Source organism: Mustela erminea, chromosome 1 (assembly GCF_009829155.1).
Source record: "Mustela erminea isolate mMusErm1 chromosome 1, mMusErm1.Pri, whole genome shotgun sequence".
NCBI lineage: Eukaryota > Metazoa > Chordata > Mammalia > Carnivora > Mustelidae > Mustela > Mustela erminea.
In genome coordinates, this window is record NC_045614.1 from 26969134 (window position 1) to 26988881 (window position 19748).

The 19748-nt window shown below is 44.2% G+C and overlaps 1 protein-coding gene across 10 annotated transcripts in view; it reads left to right on the plus strand.

The window, feature by feature from the left end:
• Nucleotides 1-19748, plus strand: part of PXK (PX domain containing serine/threonine kinase like) — an 80881-nt gene that overhangs the window by 11934 nt on the left and 49199 nt on the right. For 9 of the 10 annotated variants that reach the window (XM_032323694.1, XM_032323704.1, XM_032323616.1 and 6 more), the window contains exons 2-3: nt 14802-14852; nt 17114-17161. In XM_032323694.1, coding sequence (XP_032179585.1) covers nt 14802-14852; nt 17114-17161 — 99 coding nt within the window. Of the gene's footprint in view, nt 1-1740; nt 1748-2806; nt 2809-14801; nt 14853-17113; nt 17162-19748 lie in introns of those variants that run through there. The other variant, XM_032323684.1, reaches the window with a different exon arrangement.

The following is a 19748-nucleotide window of genomic DNA, read 5'->3' on the forward strand; positions in this document are numbered from 1 at the left end:
TTGCAGTCAGGATCCTTCCTCTGATCCCTGGCAACTACTGGCCTGCTTCCTGTTACTGTCATTTCACCTTTTCTAGAATGTCGTATATATAAATGGCATCTTTTAAGGTATAATGGTTTGCATCTGGCTTCTTTCACTTAGTGTAAAGCTCTGAGATTCTTTCATGTTGTCGCATGTTTCTTTTTATTGCCGGGTAATATTTCACCTTTTGTTACGCATTCATTAGCTGGTGGACATTTGGCTTGTTTCCACTTTGGGGCTGTTGCGAATAGAGCTTCTATGAACATTGGGTACCAATCTTTGTGTGGACAGACTTTCATTTCTCCTGGGCAGATATCTAGGAATGGAATTGCTTAGTCATATGGTGAGTGTATATTTAACTTTAAAAAAGAAATTGCTCAGACTTTTCTAAATTCTTACCTGATTCTCATGACAACTCTGGATTGAGCTATTATCTCCATTTTTCTGTTGGAAGAAAATGAGGTCCAGAGAGGGTAAGTAACTTGTTCCAGGCCTTGGGGCTGGGGGCGGCAGAATGGTCTGTAGGCCAGTGGACCTTGAGCCATCCCCAGCCTGATCAGGGCGCACAGAGCCGTGGACCTGTTTGATGTCTCCATGAAGCCTGGGCTTAGACGAGGCTGAGTTAGGGGTCCTCCCCTGAGTCAGTGAACCGGACAGTGATTTGGGTTGCCACTTTCTCCGTTCTCCCACCCTGGCTGCAGAGGCCTGGAGTTAGTTCGTTACGTGCCGTGGAGGCTGCAGGGCCGTGCTGTCCAGATCACGCATGTAATTGTAAGTTTTCTCGTATCCACATGAGAAAAGTAAAAAGGAAAGGTGAAATGAATTTAGGTGATCTATTCCTAACCCAATATATCCAGAATATTATTTCAATGGATAAGCAGTATAAAAACTATTCATATGTTTTATGTTCTTTATGTCCTACAAAGTTTTTGAAATCTGGTGTGCATTGTACAATTACAACATACTGCAGTTGGAACTAGCCGCATTTCAGATTCACGATAGCTACATCCTGCTTGTGGCTACTATCCTGGACAGGCCAGATGCAGACATTAAAAATAATATCCAGATGTATGGTTGCTAATATGGAAAGAGATTTGTCTTATATATATATATATGTATATATATATATATATTTAAAGATTTATTTATTTATTTGACAGAGATCACAAATAGGCAGAGAGGCAGGCAGGGCCAGGGGTGGGGGAAGCAGGCTCCCCACTGAGCAGAGAGTCCGATGCAGGGCTCGATCCCAGGACCCTGAGATCATGACCTGAGCCAAAGGCAGAGGCTTAACCCACTGAGCCACCCAGGCGCCCCGAGATTTGTCTTATATTAAGTGGGGGGAGAAAAGCAAGTCATAACACACTATGTTTACTGTGCTTACGTTTCATAAATATCTCATGTGTATGTCTGCAAACAGTTCATAACTCTACTGTCCAGTGGCTACGGTTAGCGACTTAGACTACTTAAATTTTTTTTTTTTAAGATTTTATTTATTTATCAGAGAGAGAGAGGGAGAGCGAGCGAGCACAGGCAGAGTGGCAGGCAGAGGCAGAGGGAGAAGCAGGCTCCCTGCCGAGCAAGGAGCCCGATGTGGGACTCGATCCCAGGACGCTGGGATCATGACCTGAGCCGAAGGCAGCCGCCTAACCAACTAAGCCACCCAAGCGTCCCTAGACTACTTAAATTTAATAAAATTAAATAAAACTTAAACTGCAGTCCCCCAGTCAGTGGCCACTCTGTTGGGCCTCACAGCCTTAGGTCAGGACTCTCTCCAGACTGCTGAATGGAGTGAGAAGACCTGAATGGGAGCACAGGACATGACCACCCTGCAGTCACCACTGAGACCAAGAGCCTAAATGATTTCTGATAGTAAAGCACAGGGGGGATGTGCAGTTGTTGTTGGAGGTGAACAGGAGCATAGTGTGGAAACAGAATGGCCCAGTCAAAGGCTCTGTTGCCTTCTAGGACAGCTGAAGTTAATCACCATTCACATTGCTGGGTGCTCACTCCAGAAGCCTGATACTTGCTTCAGGACATCTAAAAATGTTCCTCTCTGCTCTTTGGAACCTGCCTCGTGTTCGGGGGGTGCTTATTTAATATTGGGAAGAGAAAAGACTTTTCACATTTGTACACAGCTTCTCTACGGTGCCCGGTTACATCCAGCCCACAGTTTGCGAACGTGCAGGAGGAGGCAGCTCGCGGAGCGCAGAGGTCCTCAAGCCGGGAGCCCGGGCTGGGAGGTGTGGAGAGCTCTGCAGCTGTTTCAACTCCTGTCCCCCAGGCCTGGGTTCCTGTGGTCCGCAATGTGCCCTCACTCGGGGCTCCTTCCTCACTTGAGCGACTGGTTCTGCCTGTTTCTCTGAGCTCTCCTGCAAAATGAGGGGTGTGTGATGTGGAAGCGTCCCGCCTCAGGCCACGCAGGGTAGGAAGTGCTGTGCCCTGGGTCAGAATGGCGTGGAGTCCGTTCTCCTGACTTCCTAGCTGAGTGCCCTCGTTTAAGGCACCTGCCCTCTGAGAGGTGGGGTTCTTGTGAAATAGATAGTGACATGTACCTCCCAGCACTGCGGGGAAGTGGGATAAGCTGAGGAACCGAAGAGTAAATGCTCCACCAACGTAGCCCTTTCCCCCTTCAGCTCTGAAGAGGCCTATGGCCACATGACTTGTAGAGTCACTACACGGTTATGATTGGAACTGGCGTCTCAGGAGGACACCGGGATGCTTTTAGGCGAGGTAGAGTAAATTTACGTGCAGTCAGCCCTCCCTCATCCTTCGTGATGCTGAGCGGTTCTACTCCTTTGAAACCACTAGGGACTTCCCGAGCTTGACTTCCCCATAGTTTCAAGCGCCTTTCCCACCAAATATTTTACCACTGCTGAAACTAATAGGAGGGTTAATTTGTTTGGCTTTCATCTTCTGTTTTTCCAATCTCCCCAGCACAGTAAAGGTGCTGGTGAGTCATAAAATGACTGAAAGTTCACTTACCAAGGGAAGAAAGATGATAGCTTGCATTCATCATGGATAAGGTGCTGTGCTCTTCTCTGAGCTCAGATAATCTCAGTTCTTATCACTCAGGATTCTTTCTTCTAAAGTAGCATGTTTAAAATTACATGTGTAGCAAACCAAGGAACTTTTGGAAAAATTGTTTTTCCTGATTAGGAAAGTAAAATATGCTCATTGCAGATAACCTAAAAAATATGCAAAAAAAAAAAAAATAGCCAGGAGAATTTAGACCACACATAATTTCACCCCAGAGATAACTACTGTTAATATCTATTGTAGTTCCCTCTTCTTATCGATGTTATCAGTTTTTTTAACCCTTTAGAATATCTGACATTATAGCATCCACATTGTCCTATGTCATGAAAAATTCCTATAATACACTATTCTAAAGGCTTGCATAATCTTTCACTACATGGTCATACTATAAACAACATAACCTTTTTCTTACTGTTGATATCCGGCTCTTTTTAGGGTGAGGCTTTTAACTTAGCTTCCTTAAAAGTGGATATAGACAGGATTCCGGTCTGGCTTGGTTGGTGGAGCGTGTGATTCTTGATCTCCAGGTTGTGAGTTGGAGCCCCACATTGGGTATAGAGATTACTTAAAAATAAAAACTTTTTTTTTTTTTTTTAAGATTTTATTTATTTATTTTGACAGAGAGAGAGAGAGAGAGCGCGCGCGAGTGAGCGCACAAGCAGGGGGAGTGACCAGGAGAGGGAGAGGGAGAAGCAGGCTCCCTGCTGAGAAGGGAGCCCTAAGGAGGGCTCCATTCCCGGACCTCAGGATCAGACCCGAGCCAAAGGCAAACTGAGTCACCCAGGTACCTGTTAAAAATAAAATCTTAAAAACAAATAGGTAGATAAACAAATAAATGTAAGCGTAGAAGCTGGGGCAAGAGAAGCTGGAGTAGTGGTGCCTGCTGTCAGCAATCGGAGACTGATACGGTTATTTCCTGTGTTCAGAGAGAATGGCTGCTTTTTGTTTTTCCCTTGGTACTCCTGACAGTGCTGTGGCCATCTCCTGAGCTTGCTGATTGGGGCTCTGGTGTATTCATCTGTATACACCTTGTGTTTGTTTTTTCTTAGCAGGAAAGAAAACTAAGTTATGGAGCTGGCCTCTTGGGCTGGGTGCCGTTAAGTATACGGGTTCCTTTAATATTTACTGCCATCCTGCTGGAAAGGTATGCTTTTGCAGATAAACTGAGGCTCAGATGCTCAGCAAAGTTATGTCTCAAAACTAGTAAGTGCCAGCTGGGGTTTGAACTGGGTCTCTGTGACTGGAAAACCAGGCCCTCTCCCTTTGGGGACTTGGAGTGGAGGCATGGGGGAGGCGCACGCACTATGGCCCATCAGCACATCAGCCTCTAGAAGGCTTTGGGGCCATGGCACAGAGCGGGGAAGGCCCCAGGAGGAGGAACACTTCCTTCTTAGCTGGTACCCAGGTCATTACTAGCTGTCAGATACCAGAGCCCTCATGAACATCATTATTTCTGACCAGATCGGAGTTTTCTTGTCAGCCAGCTAAATAGTGGTTCTCGGAGGTTATGTTCACTGCGTCTGTTTCTACACTTTTAGGGCACCGGCCCAAGAAATTTGAGGATTATTGGAGGTCATATTTCGTTTTTAATTACTATTTAATTGAGCCCGAGATTTTTGAGGGTTTTTCCCCCTTTGCTTTGACGTAAGATGGGATTCATGTCTCATCTTAGCAAATTATGTGATTTGTTTTGGCGTCATTTAAGGGTCCTTGTACCATAGAATGCCACAGAAACTGCTGTTTAAAATGCCATGTTCATTCTCTAGTCATGTCTGTGGCCAAGAGGATTTTTGAGCGCTGCTTTGCAGTGTTGCTCCTAGCTGAACATCGGCTGTCTTTGAAGTCAGGCAGGGAGACCAGCTCCCCCGGCAGGGCAGGAGACTGTCCCGCAGAGGAGAGCTTGGACTTCAAAAGGCCTGGAGAGGGAAGAAGCTTACTCAGTAAGGTGGTGGCATCTCACTGCAGGCATCAAAGCACATTTATGAACGTGTTCCTTGCCCCTTCTGGGAACACAGAGTAGAAACTGGAGAACTTGCTTTGCATGAAGGTGAAGCACACAGTTCTATGATTCAGTTAGATTTTAAATGAGACTTATTTCACTTGGTCGAAAAGGAGATACAGTTGGCTTCACTCACCTGCCCAATATTTAATTAATTTATTTATTTGAGAGAGCACATCTGCACACAAGTGGGGAGGGGCAGAGGAAGAGGGAGAAACAGACTCCCTGCTGAGCAGGAAGCCTGATGCAAGACTTGATCCCAGGACCCCAAGATCATGACCCGAGATGAATGCAGACATTTTACTGACTGAGCCACCCAGGTGCCCCCCCTTCAAATGCCTTTTAAAACACGAATGCTGGGGCATCTGGGTGGCTCGGTGGGTTAAAGCCTCTGCCTTTGGCTCGGGTCATGATCCCAGGGTCCTGGGATTGAGTCCCACATCGGGCTGGGGAGCCTGCTTACCCCCCTCTCTCTCTCTGCCTACTTGTGATCTCTGTCAAATGAATAAAATCTTAAAAAAAAAATGCTTTCATTGGTTTGGGGGCAGGTTTTGCACATTATTGGAGTGCACAACAATGAGAATAAAGCACTGGTACATTTCAGCACTGAAAATCTACAAATGAAACAGCAATAGTAATGAATATTTAGCAGAGCAAGGAGTCATCATTAATTCTAGGTGAAATATTAAGAATTGTAAGCAGCCGGGCAGGTTGCTTTGAGCTGAGCAGAAGTCCTGCAACTGAGAATTTCCTTCGAGACCTTGTTGTCCTTCGGGATGCTGTTGCCCAATACCTGTGAGCTGTGGCCCTTGTGCTGTGTGATACCATGGGTTTGAATATTAGGTTTATAAAGGGATGATAAATCAGGGCTTGGAAGATCCATGGAGACTTTCTTTAAAAAAAAATTTTTTTGTTTTATTATTTAAGTAGAGTTGACTTACAACTCTGAGAGCATGAGAAGGGGATTAAGGAGTAGAGGTAGAGAGAGAAGCAGACTCCCCACTAAGCAGAGAGCCTGATGTGGGGCGCTCTCTCAGGACCCTGGGAGCATGACCTGAGCCAAAGGCAGGTGCTTAACTGACTGAGCCATCCAGTCGCGTGGCCTATTTATTTTATAACTGGAAGTTTGTACATCTTAATCCCCTTCATCTATTTCAATCTATTTCACCCATGTCCCCACACCCAATGAGATTTTCTTGAGCATGCTGTTTGACTTTTCCTGTATGTAGGTGTGCATGAAAAAGCAACATGCTTCCTCCTTTCCAAAGGAGCAATCAGTCAGTTAATTAATTCCCACCAACGAGTATTTGCTGCTATGGGCCTGACCTCGTGCTGGGTGCTGTTTTCAATACAAAGAAATACGTTGATTCTAGCCCTTGAAGAACTTAGTTCAGTTGGAGAGAGTCCCTCCTCTCCCCGGACATAGGTAGACATAGGACAGTAACATGATTAAACAGCTGACCTTGCCAGGTGTTGACTCGGTAGAACAGAGAAAGAGGGGAATCGGTAGGGGATGTTTAGGACACACAGAATCTGACTGAGCAGAGGTGGGTTTGAGGCAGAGGAAGAGTTAGGACACTTCGGGTGGGTGAGAGCCAAACATGGAAGCTAGGCTAAGAGTTGGGTTTTAGTCTCTGGCCATTGGGAACCCTGGAACGTTTCTGAGCAGGGAAGTAGGATGATGTTGGATGGCCAGTAAGTTCACCCATGCTCAGCGATCTTTGCAGGCCTTCTATGAAGGGAAAGTGCCAGGAGGAAGTGGGTTTGGGAATGAACCCAAGAGAGTGGTGGGGCTAGTAGGTGCTGGAGACCGGGCCTTCCACCTCAAGCTATCACTTTCTTTCTAGTCAACGTATTTGCCTTTTCAGAGATCCCAGCTGCAAAATGAGGGTAATGGTTCCCATCGGCAAGGAGAGGCGAGGCTGGGGATGGAGGAGGCTCTGAGGTTTGGTGGGTGCTTGGCTCATTTGTTTCCTTCCTCTCTTGAGAGGGTTTTTATTTTTATAGTGGAAAGCTGCTTCCTTTTTAAGAGGTTTTAGAACCATGGTTCTCGCCCCTGGCTGCACGTTAGAATCACCTGGGGAACTTTTAGGACCTACTAATGCCGTGTTTCAGCCAGACCAGTTAAATCAGAATCTTGGGGAGGGAGGTCAAACCTTTAGTATCCTTTTATTTTTATTTTAGTTCTCTAGGTGATTATCGAATGCAGCAGCATTGGGACCCTCTGCTTTAGAGATGGTGATGTGGGAACACAGACAGGTGAAGTACCTCCAAAAAGCTGCCCTCATTTCTCTGTACTTTGAGTCTTATCTGTGCCAGAAGAGAAGGAAGAATTATGTGGGTTAATCTGGTTTGAAGGTTTGCTTAAGTTTGGGTTTTAGTTCCTTTAACAAATTTTTTTCCCAGAGTGATCAGTGTTTGTAGCCTTATTAAGGTAATTTGGGGCCAGACAGATTCAAAATAAGTTTTCCTTCTCGTTTTGTTCCTAAAATTTCATCGAACCAAGGCATCTTTGAATGTCACCTATTGTGCAGGGAAATCTTAACTGCGTTTCTGAAAACTTAGGAAACAAAATGCCAATGAGGATGCTTACTTGGAAAACGGCCTGTGTTGGGAACATTAATCAACAGTTGTGGAAATGACAGCCCCCTCCCCCCCAGTACTGGAGTCAGTGGGTCACCATCATTAGAAATGGACCACTTGGGTGCCTGGGTGGCTCAGTGGGGTAAAGCCTCTGCCTTCATCTCAGGTCATGATTCCAGAGTCCTGGGATCATTGGGCTCTCTGCTCAGCAGGGAGCCTGCTTCCCTCTCTCTCTCTCTGCCTGCCTCTCTGCTTACTTGTGAACTCTGTCTGTCAAATAAATAAACAGAATCTTAAGAAAAGAAAAAAAAAGAAATAGACCACTTGAGTTGCACCCACTAGTGAGGACTCTCATCTTTCAGGGTTGCAGAAAGAGCTCAGGGCTCCCCAGGTCACTTAGGGCTGCCAGCCTGGCAGGTGGGAGGGTCTTGGGAATCTGCTACTGAGGTTGCATTTCCCACTCAGCAGCTTCCTAGTTATGCGACCTTAGACAGCTCCCTCAGCGGAGCTGAGATCTAACCTCTTGGCAGCTGTGAGAATTGGAAAGAAGTGCATAGTAAAGGGGTTAGCAAAGTTCCAGGCACAGGATCCGTGCTTGCTTCTCTCTAACGTCACTTAAGTCAGAAATTCCATGGTCCTGGTGCCTTTCCAGTTTGAAGAACTTCTGCACCAGACCACACAAACTAGCCAAAATGCTAGGGCTTGACAGGATGGCCACTCTGCCCCACCGAGATGGAGGGCATGGTGTCATGGGGGGAGCAAGGAGAAGGCCTGTTGGGGAAGTGGCAGCAGATGGCAGGGTTTGGGGTCATGTGTAGACCTGTGAGACTCAGGGCTGCACTACAGAGCCCTTCATTGCCTGATGGGCCTTGGTGGTTTATTGTCTCTTTGATATACACAGCAGTTTCCATTCTGCATTAGAGATGACAGAAAAGATGGGAAAGATTTGCTGGAGGATTCTGGGCTGCTGACCGCAGTGCAGGAGGAGGAGGTATGACTTCAATGTTGGGTTTCTACCAGTCCCCAGGGCACTCTTCTCTCTGCTTTAATAAGAGCTACAGCCTGATTGCCAGCAGTGGACAGCAGTGCTGTGTTTAGTTTGCAGATTGGAAATTTGAGGTGAAAATATCTCCTTTTGGTCAAGTGGATGATGGTATCAAGCAAAATAAAAAAAATCAAACATTTTATAGTAAGGGACTAACTTGCCTTATTGAACTGGAGTAAAAATATTTCTGAGCAGGGACACTTGGCTGGGTCAATCGGTAGAGGGACTCTTGGTCTTGGGGTTGTGAGTTCGAGCCCCATGTTGGGGTGGAGTTTACTTAAAGGAAATATTTTCGAGCAAAATCACCTTATATTCTCCAGTGTCTTTCTGTATCTGTTACCAGATGGCATATGGGACTTGGGGGCCACAGTGAAGCCTTAATGGGTCCCTGATGTGTTTTTACACAATGGTGGTGCTTTCAGGCCACCAGTAACTAAGTAAGTCTAGGTGGACACAAGTGGTGTTGTATATGAGATACTAGTAGGCTATGGCCAACTACAGATGGTGACAGAGGTAGCCCCCAGCACCACCCTGTAAGCCAAGCCTCCATGGATGGGGATGACTGGTTTAACGATGCGCCTGAACCTGGCTGTCTCAGCCTTAGCACCAAGGACATTCGGTGCCAGGTAGTCCTTCGTGGCGGCGGAGCGGGGCGGGGGCTGTGCTGTCCATTGTAGGTGTTTTGCAGCATCCCTGACCTCTATCTACTGGATGCCAGTAGCTCCCTCATCCCTTGTGACAACCAGTGATGTCTCCAGACATTGCTAAATGTCACTTGGGTCAGAATCACCCTCTTTTGAAATCACTGGCCTAAATTTAAAGAATGTCTTGGCACAGACATTAATGGCGATGTCATTTTGGCTATCACCGTCTGACAACATGACCCAGGCATTATCTTGTAGTTACTGCTTCCCTCTGTCACATGCTTTTCCCAGTCATTATTGTGTGCTGCTTTATAGACAGGGTCTTTTTTAAGACAGTGTAATAATCATAATCACAATAATAGACAACTTTATAGGGTATCAATGAAGAGACTTCAGGAATACCTTAGTGAGAATTATTAACCTGATAGTCCTGCAATCCTGGAGTAGAGACAACGGTAAAGGCTCATGGAAGACTAGAGCACATAGTGGTTACTGTCAGTTGCGGGAAGGGGAGAGGAATAAAGGGCAAAGAACATATAGAAAGGAGTAAGGTGAGAAGATGTTTGCCATTTGACCAAATAGTGTAGACATAACCTATTCTGGCACAAATGTGTGTTCAGGAAGTTCTAAATTTTATTAAGTAAACTCTGCTCTCAATCTGGGTCTCAAACTCATGGCTTTGAGATTAAGAGTCCTGTGTTTATAGACAAGTTTTTGTTTTTGTTTTGTTTTAATCTAAATTGTGTGTCTACGAAGGAAGGAATGGAATCAGACTGTACCTTTCTGTTCAGACTTACACCCCAGCATGAATGAAGTACAGGGATTGGAACATTATGGGTGCATTAGTGGATATTTACAGTTGGCAGCAATGTCTTTGTAAAGCACAGGTCTGAACTTTAAACTCAACATATGTAAAGCACGACAACTGTGTTTTTACTCAGTACCTACAAAGGTAGGTACTGAGTAACACTGAACTGGAATTTTTAAAATTAGTATTATTCGAGGGGCGCCAGGTAGCTCAGTCGTTAAGTGTCTGCCTTTGGCTCAGGTTATCATCCCAGGGTCCTGGGATCCAGCCCCACGTTGGGCTCCCTGCTCAGCAGGAAGCCTGCTTCTCCCTCTCCCAATCAATCTCCCTGCTTGTGTTTCCTCTCTTGCTGTTTCTCTAGCAAATAAGTAAATAAAATCTTTAAAAAAAAATGAATTAAATTAATATTATTCCTCTGATAAATCGTAGTGAAATAATAGATGCTAAAAGTGGTTTTTGAGAATCAACGTTTTCCCTCAATTTTAGACATCAGAAGAGCTTGTCTTTTCAATGTGTGGTTGTTTGGAAGTACTCCATGATATATGCTAATTTCAGCTTGACTCTGAGAATGTAAAAGCCCAGAAAATTTGCCTGGAAAAAAGAAAATTTTCACCATAAAGGATTGATCCCCCAAATTTAAGAATGTCAGAAGTTTTCATCATTTTATCTGTATGGATTTGGAAATAATTGCATTAGCATATTGCTTAAGAGATTTGCCACACTACACGAATCAGTCTTAAAATATTTATTTTATGGGATGCCTGGGTGGCTCAGTCATTAAGCATCTGCCTTCTGCCTTCTGCTCAGGTCATGTTCCCGGGGTCCTGGGATTGAGCCCTGTATTGGGCTTCTTGCTCAGTGGGGAGCCTGCTTCTCCCTCTCCCACTTTCCCTGCGTTCCCTCACTTGCTGTCTCTCTGTCCAATAGATAGGTAAAATCTTTAAAATATATATATATGCATATATATTTTTGTTTTTATAATTATTTTTATATAAATTTATATATATTTTATTATTTATTTTTTATTTTATTTTATTTTATTTTATTTTATTTTATTTTATTTTATACCCCCATATGAACCCAACTCAGCATGGCTGCCAGGTACACAACTGATTCATTCATAATTGAGTGGATATTGTTGCATTGCCATCCTTAACATATTCCTGAGAAGGTGGGAATTCCTGCTTTGAGAACTTTATACACTTTTCTTAAATACACGGAGTGGAAATGAAAGATAGCGCAATAACATCTATTTTAAAATTCAGTCACCAGGTTAACAGTGCTTATTTGGCTTTGTTTTCTAAATCACCTACTTAAATGAGAATTCAGTAGAAAGGATTTGTTGAATACCTTGTTGATAAGCATTTGTTGAGTAGTGATTGTCGGTAATGCCTAAATCATACCATCCAAGGAGATTAAAACAATTCTGAGCCTTTGAGGAAAGAATGTCAACATTCTTAAATGATTTAATCTATACCTTCATCATTAATCCCCCTGTATATAGACTGAGAAGGCTGGACTAGATCTGTGTTTCCTGCTTACTGTCTTCGTAAGAATAATGCAGGGAGGGGCGCCTGGGTGGCTCAGTCGTTAAGCGTCTGCCTTTAAAATCTTAAAAAAAAAAATTACGTGGGGAGGCTGTTAACCCATGTAATTCCTAGGGTTCTATCTCAGAGATTCTAATTCAGCATTTCTGGTGCAAAGCCTGAGAATGTGGTTTTTTTTTTTTTTTAAAGATTTTATTTGTCAGGGGGAGAGAGAGAGCATTAGCAGGGGAAGCTGCAGGCAGAGGGAGAAGCAAACCCCCGGCTGAGCAGATAGCCTGACTTGGGACTGGGTCCCAGGACCCTGGGATCATGACCTGAGCCTAAGGCAGCTGCTTAACCACTGAACAACCCAGACGTCCCAAGAATATGTATTTTTTTTTTTAAGATTTTATTTATTTATCAGAGAGGGAGTGGGGGAGAGAGCGAGCACAGGCAGACAGAGAGGCAGGCAGAGGCAGAGGGAGAAGCAGGCTCCCTGCTGAGCAAGGAGCCCGATGTGGGACTCGATCCCAGGACGCTGGGATCCTGACCTTAGCCAAAGGCAGCTGCTTAACCAACTGAGCCACCCATGCGTCCCCCAAGAATATGTATTTTTAATACCCTCTCCTCTCCCTCCTCCTCAGGAGCAGAGAGATGTTAATGATCAGGCAGGTAGGGGGTTTGGTCACTGGATTTGGTTTCTTTGGAAAATGCCATCACTGCCTCTCTATTCTACCCTTTCACTTGCTTCCCTAATCCGGGCCTTCTCTAGCTGGGGATGCATATAGAATGCAAACTCTGAACACCCAAAATCGTGGATCTTAGCCTTCCGATTGCTACCACTCCTTGTTTGAATACCTAAGTTTAAACTTTTTATTTTAGGTAATTACAGATTTACATACTGTTGTAAGAAATAACACAGAGAGATCCCATATGTCCATCATCCAGTTTGTTTCAGTGGTACTGTCTTGTGAAACTGTGGTTCAGTATCACAGTCAGCACATTGACTTTGATACAGTCTAGATCCAGAACATTCCCATCAATCCAAGCATCCCTCAGGCAGGTGTGGATGGCTGATGCACTACAGAAACTTATTTTTCACAGTTCCAGATGCTGAAAGTCCGAGATCAGGGAGCCAGCGTGGTTGCCTTCTGGGGAGAGTCCTCTTCCTCATTCATCACTGGTACTTTCTCAAAGTATCCTCCTGGTGGAAGGGGCAAGGGATCCTTCTGGAGCCTCCTTTACTTGGCACTAAACACATTCATGAGGGTTTCACTCTCATGACCTAAGAACTCCTCACAGGTCCTGCCTCCTAATACCATTATCTTTGGGGTTCATATTCAGCATGAATTTGGGGGGGAGGGACACAAACATTGAAAGCATAGCCCCTCGCTTTGGCTTTCTATAGCCACACCTGCATCCCTACCCCCCACACCCTACCAATCCAGCCTTAACTCCTACAACATTAATTTGTTCTCCGTATCTATCATATTGTCATTTCATGAATGTTATATAAATGGAGTCATACAGTTTATAATCTTTTGGGACCAACTTTTTCACCCAGCATAACCCTGGAGATTCATCCAAGTTGTTACGTGAACCAGTAGTTTATTCCTCTTTGTAACTGAGTATTGCTGGGTGATACAGATGCAGCAGAGTTTAACCACTCACCTGTTGATGGACATCTGGCTGGTTTCTAATTTTGGACTGTTACTAATGAAGCTGCTACCAACACTGGAACAGAACATTCCTGTACAAGTTTTGTGTGATCATAAATGCTGATTTCTCTGGGGTAATGCTCAGGAGTACAATTGCTGGGTCACATAATAGTTGCATGTTTAATCTTTTAAGAAACTGCTAAACCGGGGCGCCTGGGTGGCTTAGTGGATTAAAGCCTCTGCCTTCGGCTCAGGTCATGATCCCAGGATCCTAGGATCAAGCCCCACATCGGGCTCTCCGCTCAGCAGGGAGCCTGCTTCCTCCTCTCTCTCTCTGCCTGCCTCTCTGCCTACTTGTGATCTCTGTCTGTCAAATAAATAAATAAAATCTTAAAAAAAAAAAAAAAAAAAAAGAAACTGCTAAACCGTATTCCAGAGTGACGGTGCCGTTTTACATGCCCACTGGCAGTATATGTGTGATCCAGTTTCTCTGTGACTTAGCCAGCATTTGGTATTATTTTTTATTTGTTTTAGTCATTGTGGCAGGTGCGTAATAATATTTCATTGCGGTCTTTGTATGTGTTTTCCAGATGACTAGTAATGTTGAACATCTTTTTCTGTGCTTATTGCCATCTTTATGTCCTCTTGAAAGGAATGTGTATTCTGCTGGAGCGTTCTGGCTGGAGTGTCCACAAATCCTCATTAAAAATGTTGGTTGAGGGCGCCTGGGTGGCTCAGTGGATTAAGCCGCTGCCTTCGGCTCGGGTCATGATCTCAGGGTCCTGGGATCGAGTCCCGCATCGGGCTCTCTGCTCAGCGGGGAGCCTGCTTCCTTCTCTCTCTCTCTGCCTGCCTCTCAGTGTACTTGTGATTTCTCTCTGTCAAATAAATAAATAAAATCTTTAAAAAAAAAAAAAAAAAAAATGTTGGTTGAGGGGCGCCTGGGTGGCTCAGTGGGTTAAAGCCTCTGCCTTTGGCTCAGGTCATGATCCCAGGGTCCTGGGATCAAGCCCCACATCAGGCTCTCTGCTCAGCAGGGAGCCTGCTTCCTCCTCTCTCTCTGCCTCTCTGCCTACTTATGATCTCACTCTCTGTCAAATAAATAAATAAATAATCTAAAAAAAAAATGTTGGTTGATGTATTGTTGAGTTCTTCTGTGTCCTTCCTGTCTAATAGTTCTATTAATCACTGAAAGAAGGGTGTGGAAGTCTCCATCCATAACCATGAATTTGCCCATTTCTTCTTTCAGTTCCGTCAGTTTTTGCCTCCCGTATTTTACATCTCTGGTGTTTGGTATATACACATTTCAGATTGCTGTGTCTTGCTGGTTGATTACTGCTTTATCTTGATGCAATATCCTCTATCTCTAGTACTTTTCTTTGCTCTGAAGTCTACTTTATCTGATATTTTCAATTAATTTTGATTCTCTGATTTGGGTGTCTTATAACAGCCTCTTTCTTTCCCCTCTCTTTTTTTAGGAGTATATCATTCGGGTGCAAAGAGGAATTTCAGCAGAAAACAGTTGGCAGGTAGGCATTTTTTTTTTGTCCCTAGAAAAATGTTTAACTGTTTAAATAAAAATCTGACTCAGGTTATCCAAAACTGTGGGAAAACCAAAACATGCATAAATATGAATCCTGCTTCTTTTAGATATAAACCTTCCAGCTTTAAGATTTATATCCAAAGGGTTTTCTGTTCCCATATGTTTGGTTTAATTTGTATATGATGTTACCACAGAGAGTATCTAGGAATTTGTTGTCTAGTTTGACCCAGAGTAAGATAGATAGTAGGTAGATGACTTGTTTTGTTCTTAGTAATTCATACTTCTCCCCTGCAGCCATGTGTAGGTGGGGCCGGTTAGAGTGAGGTCCGTGGGATGGAAAGCCTAGAGGGGACCCTGGACATTGTACAGCTCAGAGCCTGTGCATTTCATGGACTCCCCATGGACTTGCCCTATAGCCCGAGGGTCTGTGCTCTTCCGTAGTGGAAGGAGAGTAAAAACTGCCTACTTAGATCCAGAAGTCCTTCCTGTGTCGGTTGACTTGCAGAGGGTGGGTGACTTCTCTCTAGGGGCCATTTCTTCTTGCTTTTGTAATTATAATCCCCCCCCCCCTTACAAAGCAGCGTATGTACCTTGTCCTTCAGGCCTGAATCTTAGCTCTCACCCCGAGCAGTCTTGGACCACATTGGTCCACATTTGGTCTTCTCTTTGCCTGAATTTTCAAACTGGTTTTTGTTTTTTTTTTTTAAAGATTTTATTTATTTATTTGACAGAGAGAGATCACAAGTAAGCAGAGAGGCAGGCAGAGAGAGAAAGGGGGAAGCAGGCTCTCCGCCGAGCAGAGAGCCCGATGCGGGGCTTGATCCCAGGACCCTGGGATCATGACCTGAGGCAAAGGCAGAGGCTTTAACCCACTGAGCCACCCAGGCACCCCTCAAACTGGTTTTTTTAAAAATTATTATTATTTGTTTATTTGAGGGAGAGAGAGAGTGAGAGAGAGCACGAGTGGGGAGAAGGTCAGAGGAAGAAGGACACTCCCTGCAGAGCTGGGATCCTGATGCAGGACTTGATCCTGGGACTCCAGGATCATGACCGGAGCTGAAGGCAGTGGCTTAACTAGCTGAGCCACCTAGCACCCTCAAACTGCTTTCTGCGTGAATAGTTACACTATTTAACATCTCTTGAACATTTGTTGTCAGGCACTGATTCAGGCACATTAATTCACTCAACCCTTTAAAAATACGTATGCATGATTGGAGCTCCTTGTTTTACATTCAAGGGTTACTAACTAGGCAATGGTCACACACAAATCAGCGACAGAATAAGGTTGGAATCTGTGTATTTGCCATGATTCACTGCTGTGTACCTTTCGCTCCTTTGCACTTATGAGGGACGGCCTTCTATTTTAACTCTTGTATTTGACAAGCAGGGCAAGAACATTGTCCTACCAGGGAAATCAATCCTTGGGGTAGTTTTCCAGATACAAGGCATTAGAATCCTGGGGATACTTCCCCAAAATGTGGACTCTTGGGCCCCATTGTGGACCTACTGGGGGAGATTCTTCGAGGGCAGAGTCCTAGAAGATTGGTAGGTAATTCTGCTCACTATTATTTTGGAGTCCTCAACAAGCGTTGCAGTCAAATCATTCAAAAGCAAAATAAAATTTCCTTGCCCAGAGCCTGAAGAGCTAGTGGAACTTGACTCTGGCCTAATCAGTGCCATCAGCATAACTAAGAAAGAATGTGTAGACAGTGGAAAGTGGACTGTCTACCAAGAGGGGAAACACAGGGAATTGGGAAAGGTGTGGCCTCTCTGCCTGCAGGTACAGTCCTATCTCTAGAACGGTGGGTTCTCAACTGGGGGAAGTTTTATCCAGGGCAAGGATGAAAGGGCCTCAAAACTGTTCACTTCCCTTTACTTTGATTTCATGTTCAGTAAAACTTTTTTGGGTGGGGGCATAAATCATTAATTCATCTTTCCAGGTACCTGGTTAATGAGAAAGATATTTAAAGGGCTATTCACCCTAAAAACAAATACATCATCATTCTCTTTTACCTATTGGCATCTTGTGTGTTTGACTGGTGTTAACCGGTTTCCCATGGGCCTAGCTAGCTCTGGGCACTGCTAAGTCTGTTTTCTGGGCCTGTCAGTTAAGCAAGTTAAGCATCCGGTGTAAGCCCTACTACCTTTAGTTCAAGTGCCTCAGCCCTAGAATGCCAATAAATATTAAATAAGGAAATGAAAGAGGTGGTCTTTACTGAATGAAAACACCGCTCTCTTGTCTTACAGATCGTTAGGAGATACAGCGACTTTGATTTGCTGAACAACAGCTTGCAGGTAAATACTTGAAAACACTAATGACACATGGTCATTGCTTGGGGTGTCCTAGAAACTGGTTGGAAAGGGCAGTATAAAGAACAAAAAACTAGCAGATCTTCCTGGTGGAGGATATAGACTTATACTTTAAACAGATGATGTGTGGCTCTAAAAATAAACTTTGGGAAATAAACATCTGATTTACAATAGTCACAGGCAAGTGAGTCCCTGTGTGTGAGATGATATCCTTACCACAGTCATGGGATGCTGTGTGTCCTCTCTCCTGCACAGATAAGGAATGACTGGCAGGGTTGCTGGAGTCATTCATTTAGAGCTGGGACTGTCTCAGACTCTCACCGCTGAGCTAGACTGCATAGTCAGCCTGGCAGATCAATACTCAGCAGGAGCTAGAGATAGCCTTTTTCAGTGTAACTTTTTTCCTCTTAAATACCTATTGCTAACTCCCTTTGATTTAAATGTTCCTAACTTGGTGGCCACAATGGAAAGAGGGATGAGCTGCAGAATCTTTTCTAGAAATAGCTGTGCTGGTCATGATGGAAGGGTCTTAGAGGGGCGTTAGCACCATAGTAAGTTATGGCAGTAGCACCCACATCCCCATTCAGCAGATTGGTCTTCAAGTGCCATGGGTGATTGCAGACTACTGGGCCTGGGTCATATCTCAGATGATTGATAACGTAAACCATGAGCAGGTGTGCTTGGTTTATGACCAGTTCAGCCGGAAGGTGAAGCACTGCTCTCCCTTCATTTTTTTTTTTTTTTAAAGATTTGTTTTATTTATTTGACAGAGAGAGAGGGATGACAAGTAGGCAGAGAGGCAGGCAGAGAGACAGAGGGGAAAGCAGGCTCCCTGCTTCCAAGCAGAGAGCCTGATGCGGGACTTGATCCTAGGACCCTGAGATCATGACCTGATCTGAAGGCAGAGGCTTAACCCACTGAGCCACTCAGGCGCCCCTGCTCTCCCTTCATTGATGAGCTTGTCATCACTTATTACCTAGTCTGAGTGACCACTGGTCCTGTCCACGAAGGTCAGGAGGACTTCTGGCTGAGAGCGAGCATATGCTTCCTTTCCTTCAAAACACCATGGTTATTGATCAGGCTTTGGAAAACAGCATATGTAGAGCCCAGACTACAACATTATTTAGAACCCTGCTGAAAACAGAAATGCCTAACTTGGTCTCTGATAGAATTGGCCTGAGTATCTGTAGACCTTTATGTAATTGACAGATGGTCGTGCATTTGACAAATTGTGTCTCTTTAAATTTTAATCATAGTGTGACCAATTTAAATCTTCAGATAAAATATTGGGAGAGATCAAATTCTCCTTATTGATAGGTTTAATTGGTTTCATTTATGGATTTTTTTTCTTTTTAAAGATTATTTATTTATTTATTTGACAGAGAGAGAGATCACAAGTAGATAGAGAGGCAGGCAGAGAGAGAGAGAGAGGGAAGCAGGCTCCATGCTGAGCAGAGAGCCGGATGTGGGGTTCAATCCCAGGACTCCGAGATCATGACCTGAGCTGAAGGCAGCGGCTTAACCCACTGAGCCACCCAGGCGCCCTCATTTATGGATTTTCATAGCATATTCTTTCCACTTAGACAAAAGCTGGGTCTCTGATGATGTGGATAAGGCACCGATATGTAGTTCATTCCAGCAGTGGATTTTCTCCACAAGTCTCTCCAGACGTTCCCAGGCAGCATTTCCGCAATGGCATTTGGGAGTTAACATTGAGCCTACTACGTGTTTTCACCTTGATGCACAAGAGAACCTTTGCCCACCGATCTTCATACAGTGTCATTCAGCCGGGACTGAGGAGGACTCATGGGAGGAAGGGCTCTGAAATTGAAATTGTAGGCCTAGCCCCCAAGAATGGGTCGGTGGCGGGGAGAGGGTTTTTTTCCCTATTTGTTTTTGCTAAGGGGATGTAAGGTTGGATCTCTATGACGATTCAGTTATGGCCTTTTTAATATAATAGAATTTTATTTTTGCTTCAGTATAATTTTCCCTTTGAAAATAGGCACTTTCACTGTGCATTTTATTTCAAATGCAAATATCCACGTGTATTGATGTTGGCTTATGCTGGGCAGGATATGGCCAGACATCATTTCAGTGGGAGGTTTTTCTAGATCCAAGTAAACAAACAGAAGAAAGTACATACAGCTTTTTGGCAAGAAAATAATTTCAAAACAACCTCCATAAAACAGACCAAAAAGACTCTAAAAACCACTGAATAAAACTGTGACCATGCTTTTTAGTGTCTGATTACCCTTTCTGATGGATAAATGAGTTCCTGCTGAAGAAAGAGAAATATAATACACATACGCAGAGTTGTCTGTCTCCAGTAGGAGAGATGCCAAAGTGGGGGGAAAAAAAGCAGAATGTAAAATTATACATGCAATATAATAGAATTACACGAAATGTTTAGAAAGAAAGATTGGAGGGAGATATGCCAAACTGTTAACAATGGTAATCTCCAGGTGGCAGGACTGTGGGTTTTATGGTTTTTTTCCTGGCTCTTTATAGTGTTTCGTACTTCCCAAGTTCTCTATAAACAAGCAGATATAAGCCAAATAAGCAAAGCTAAGGT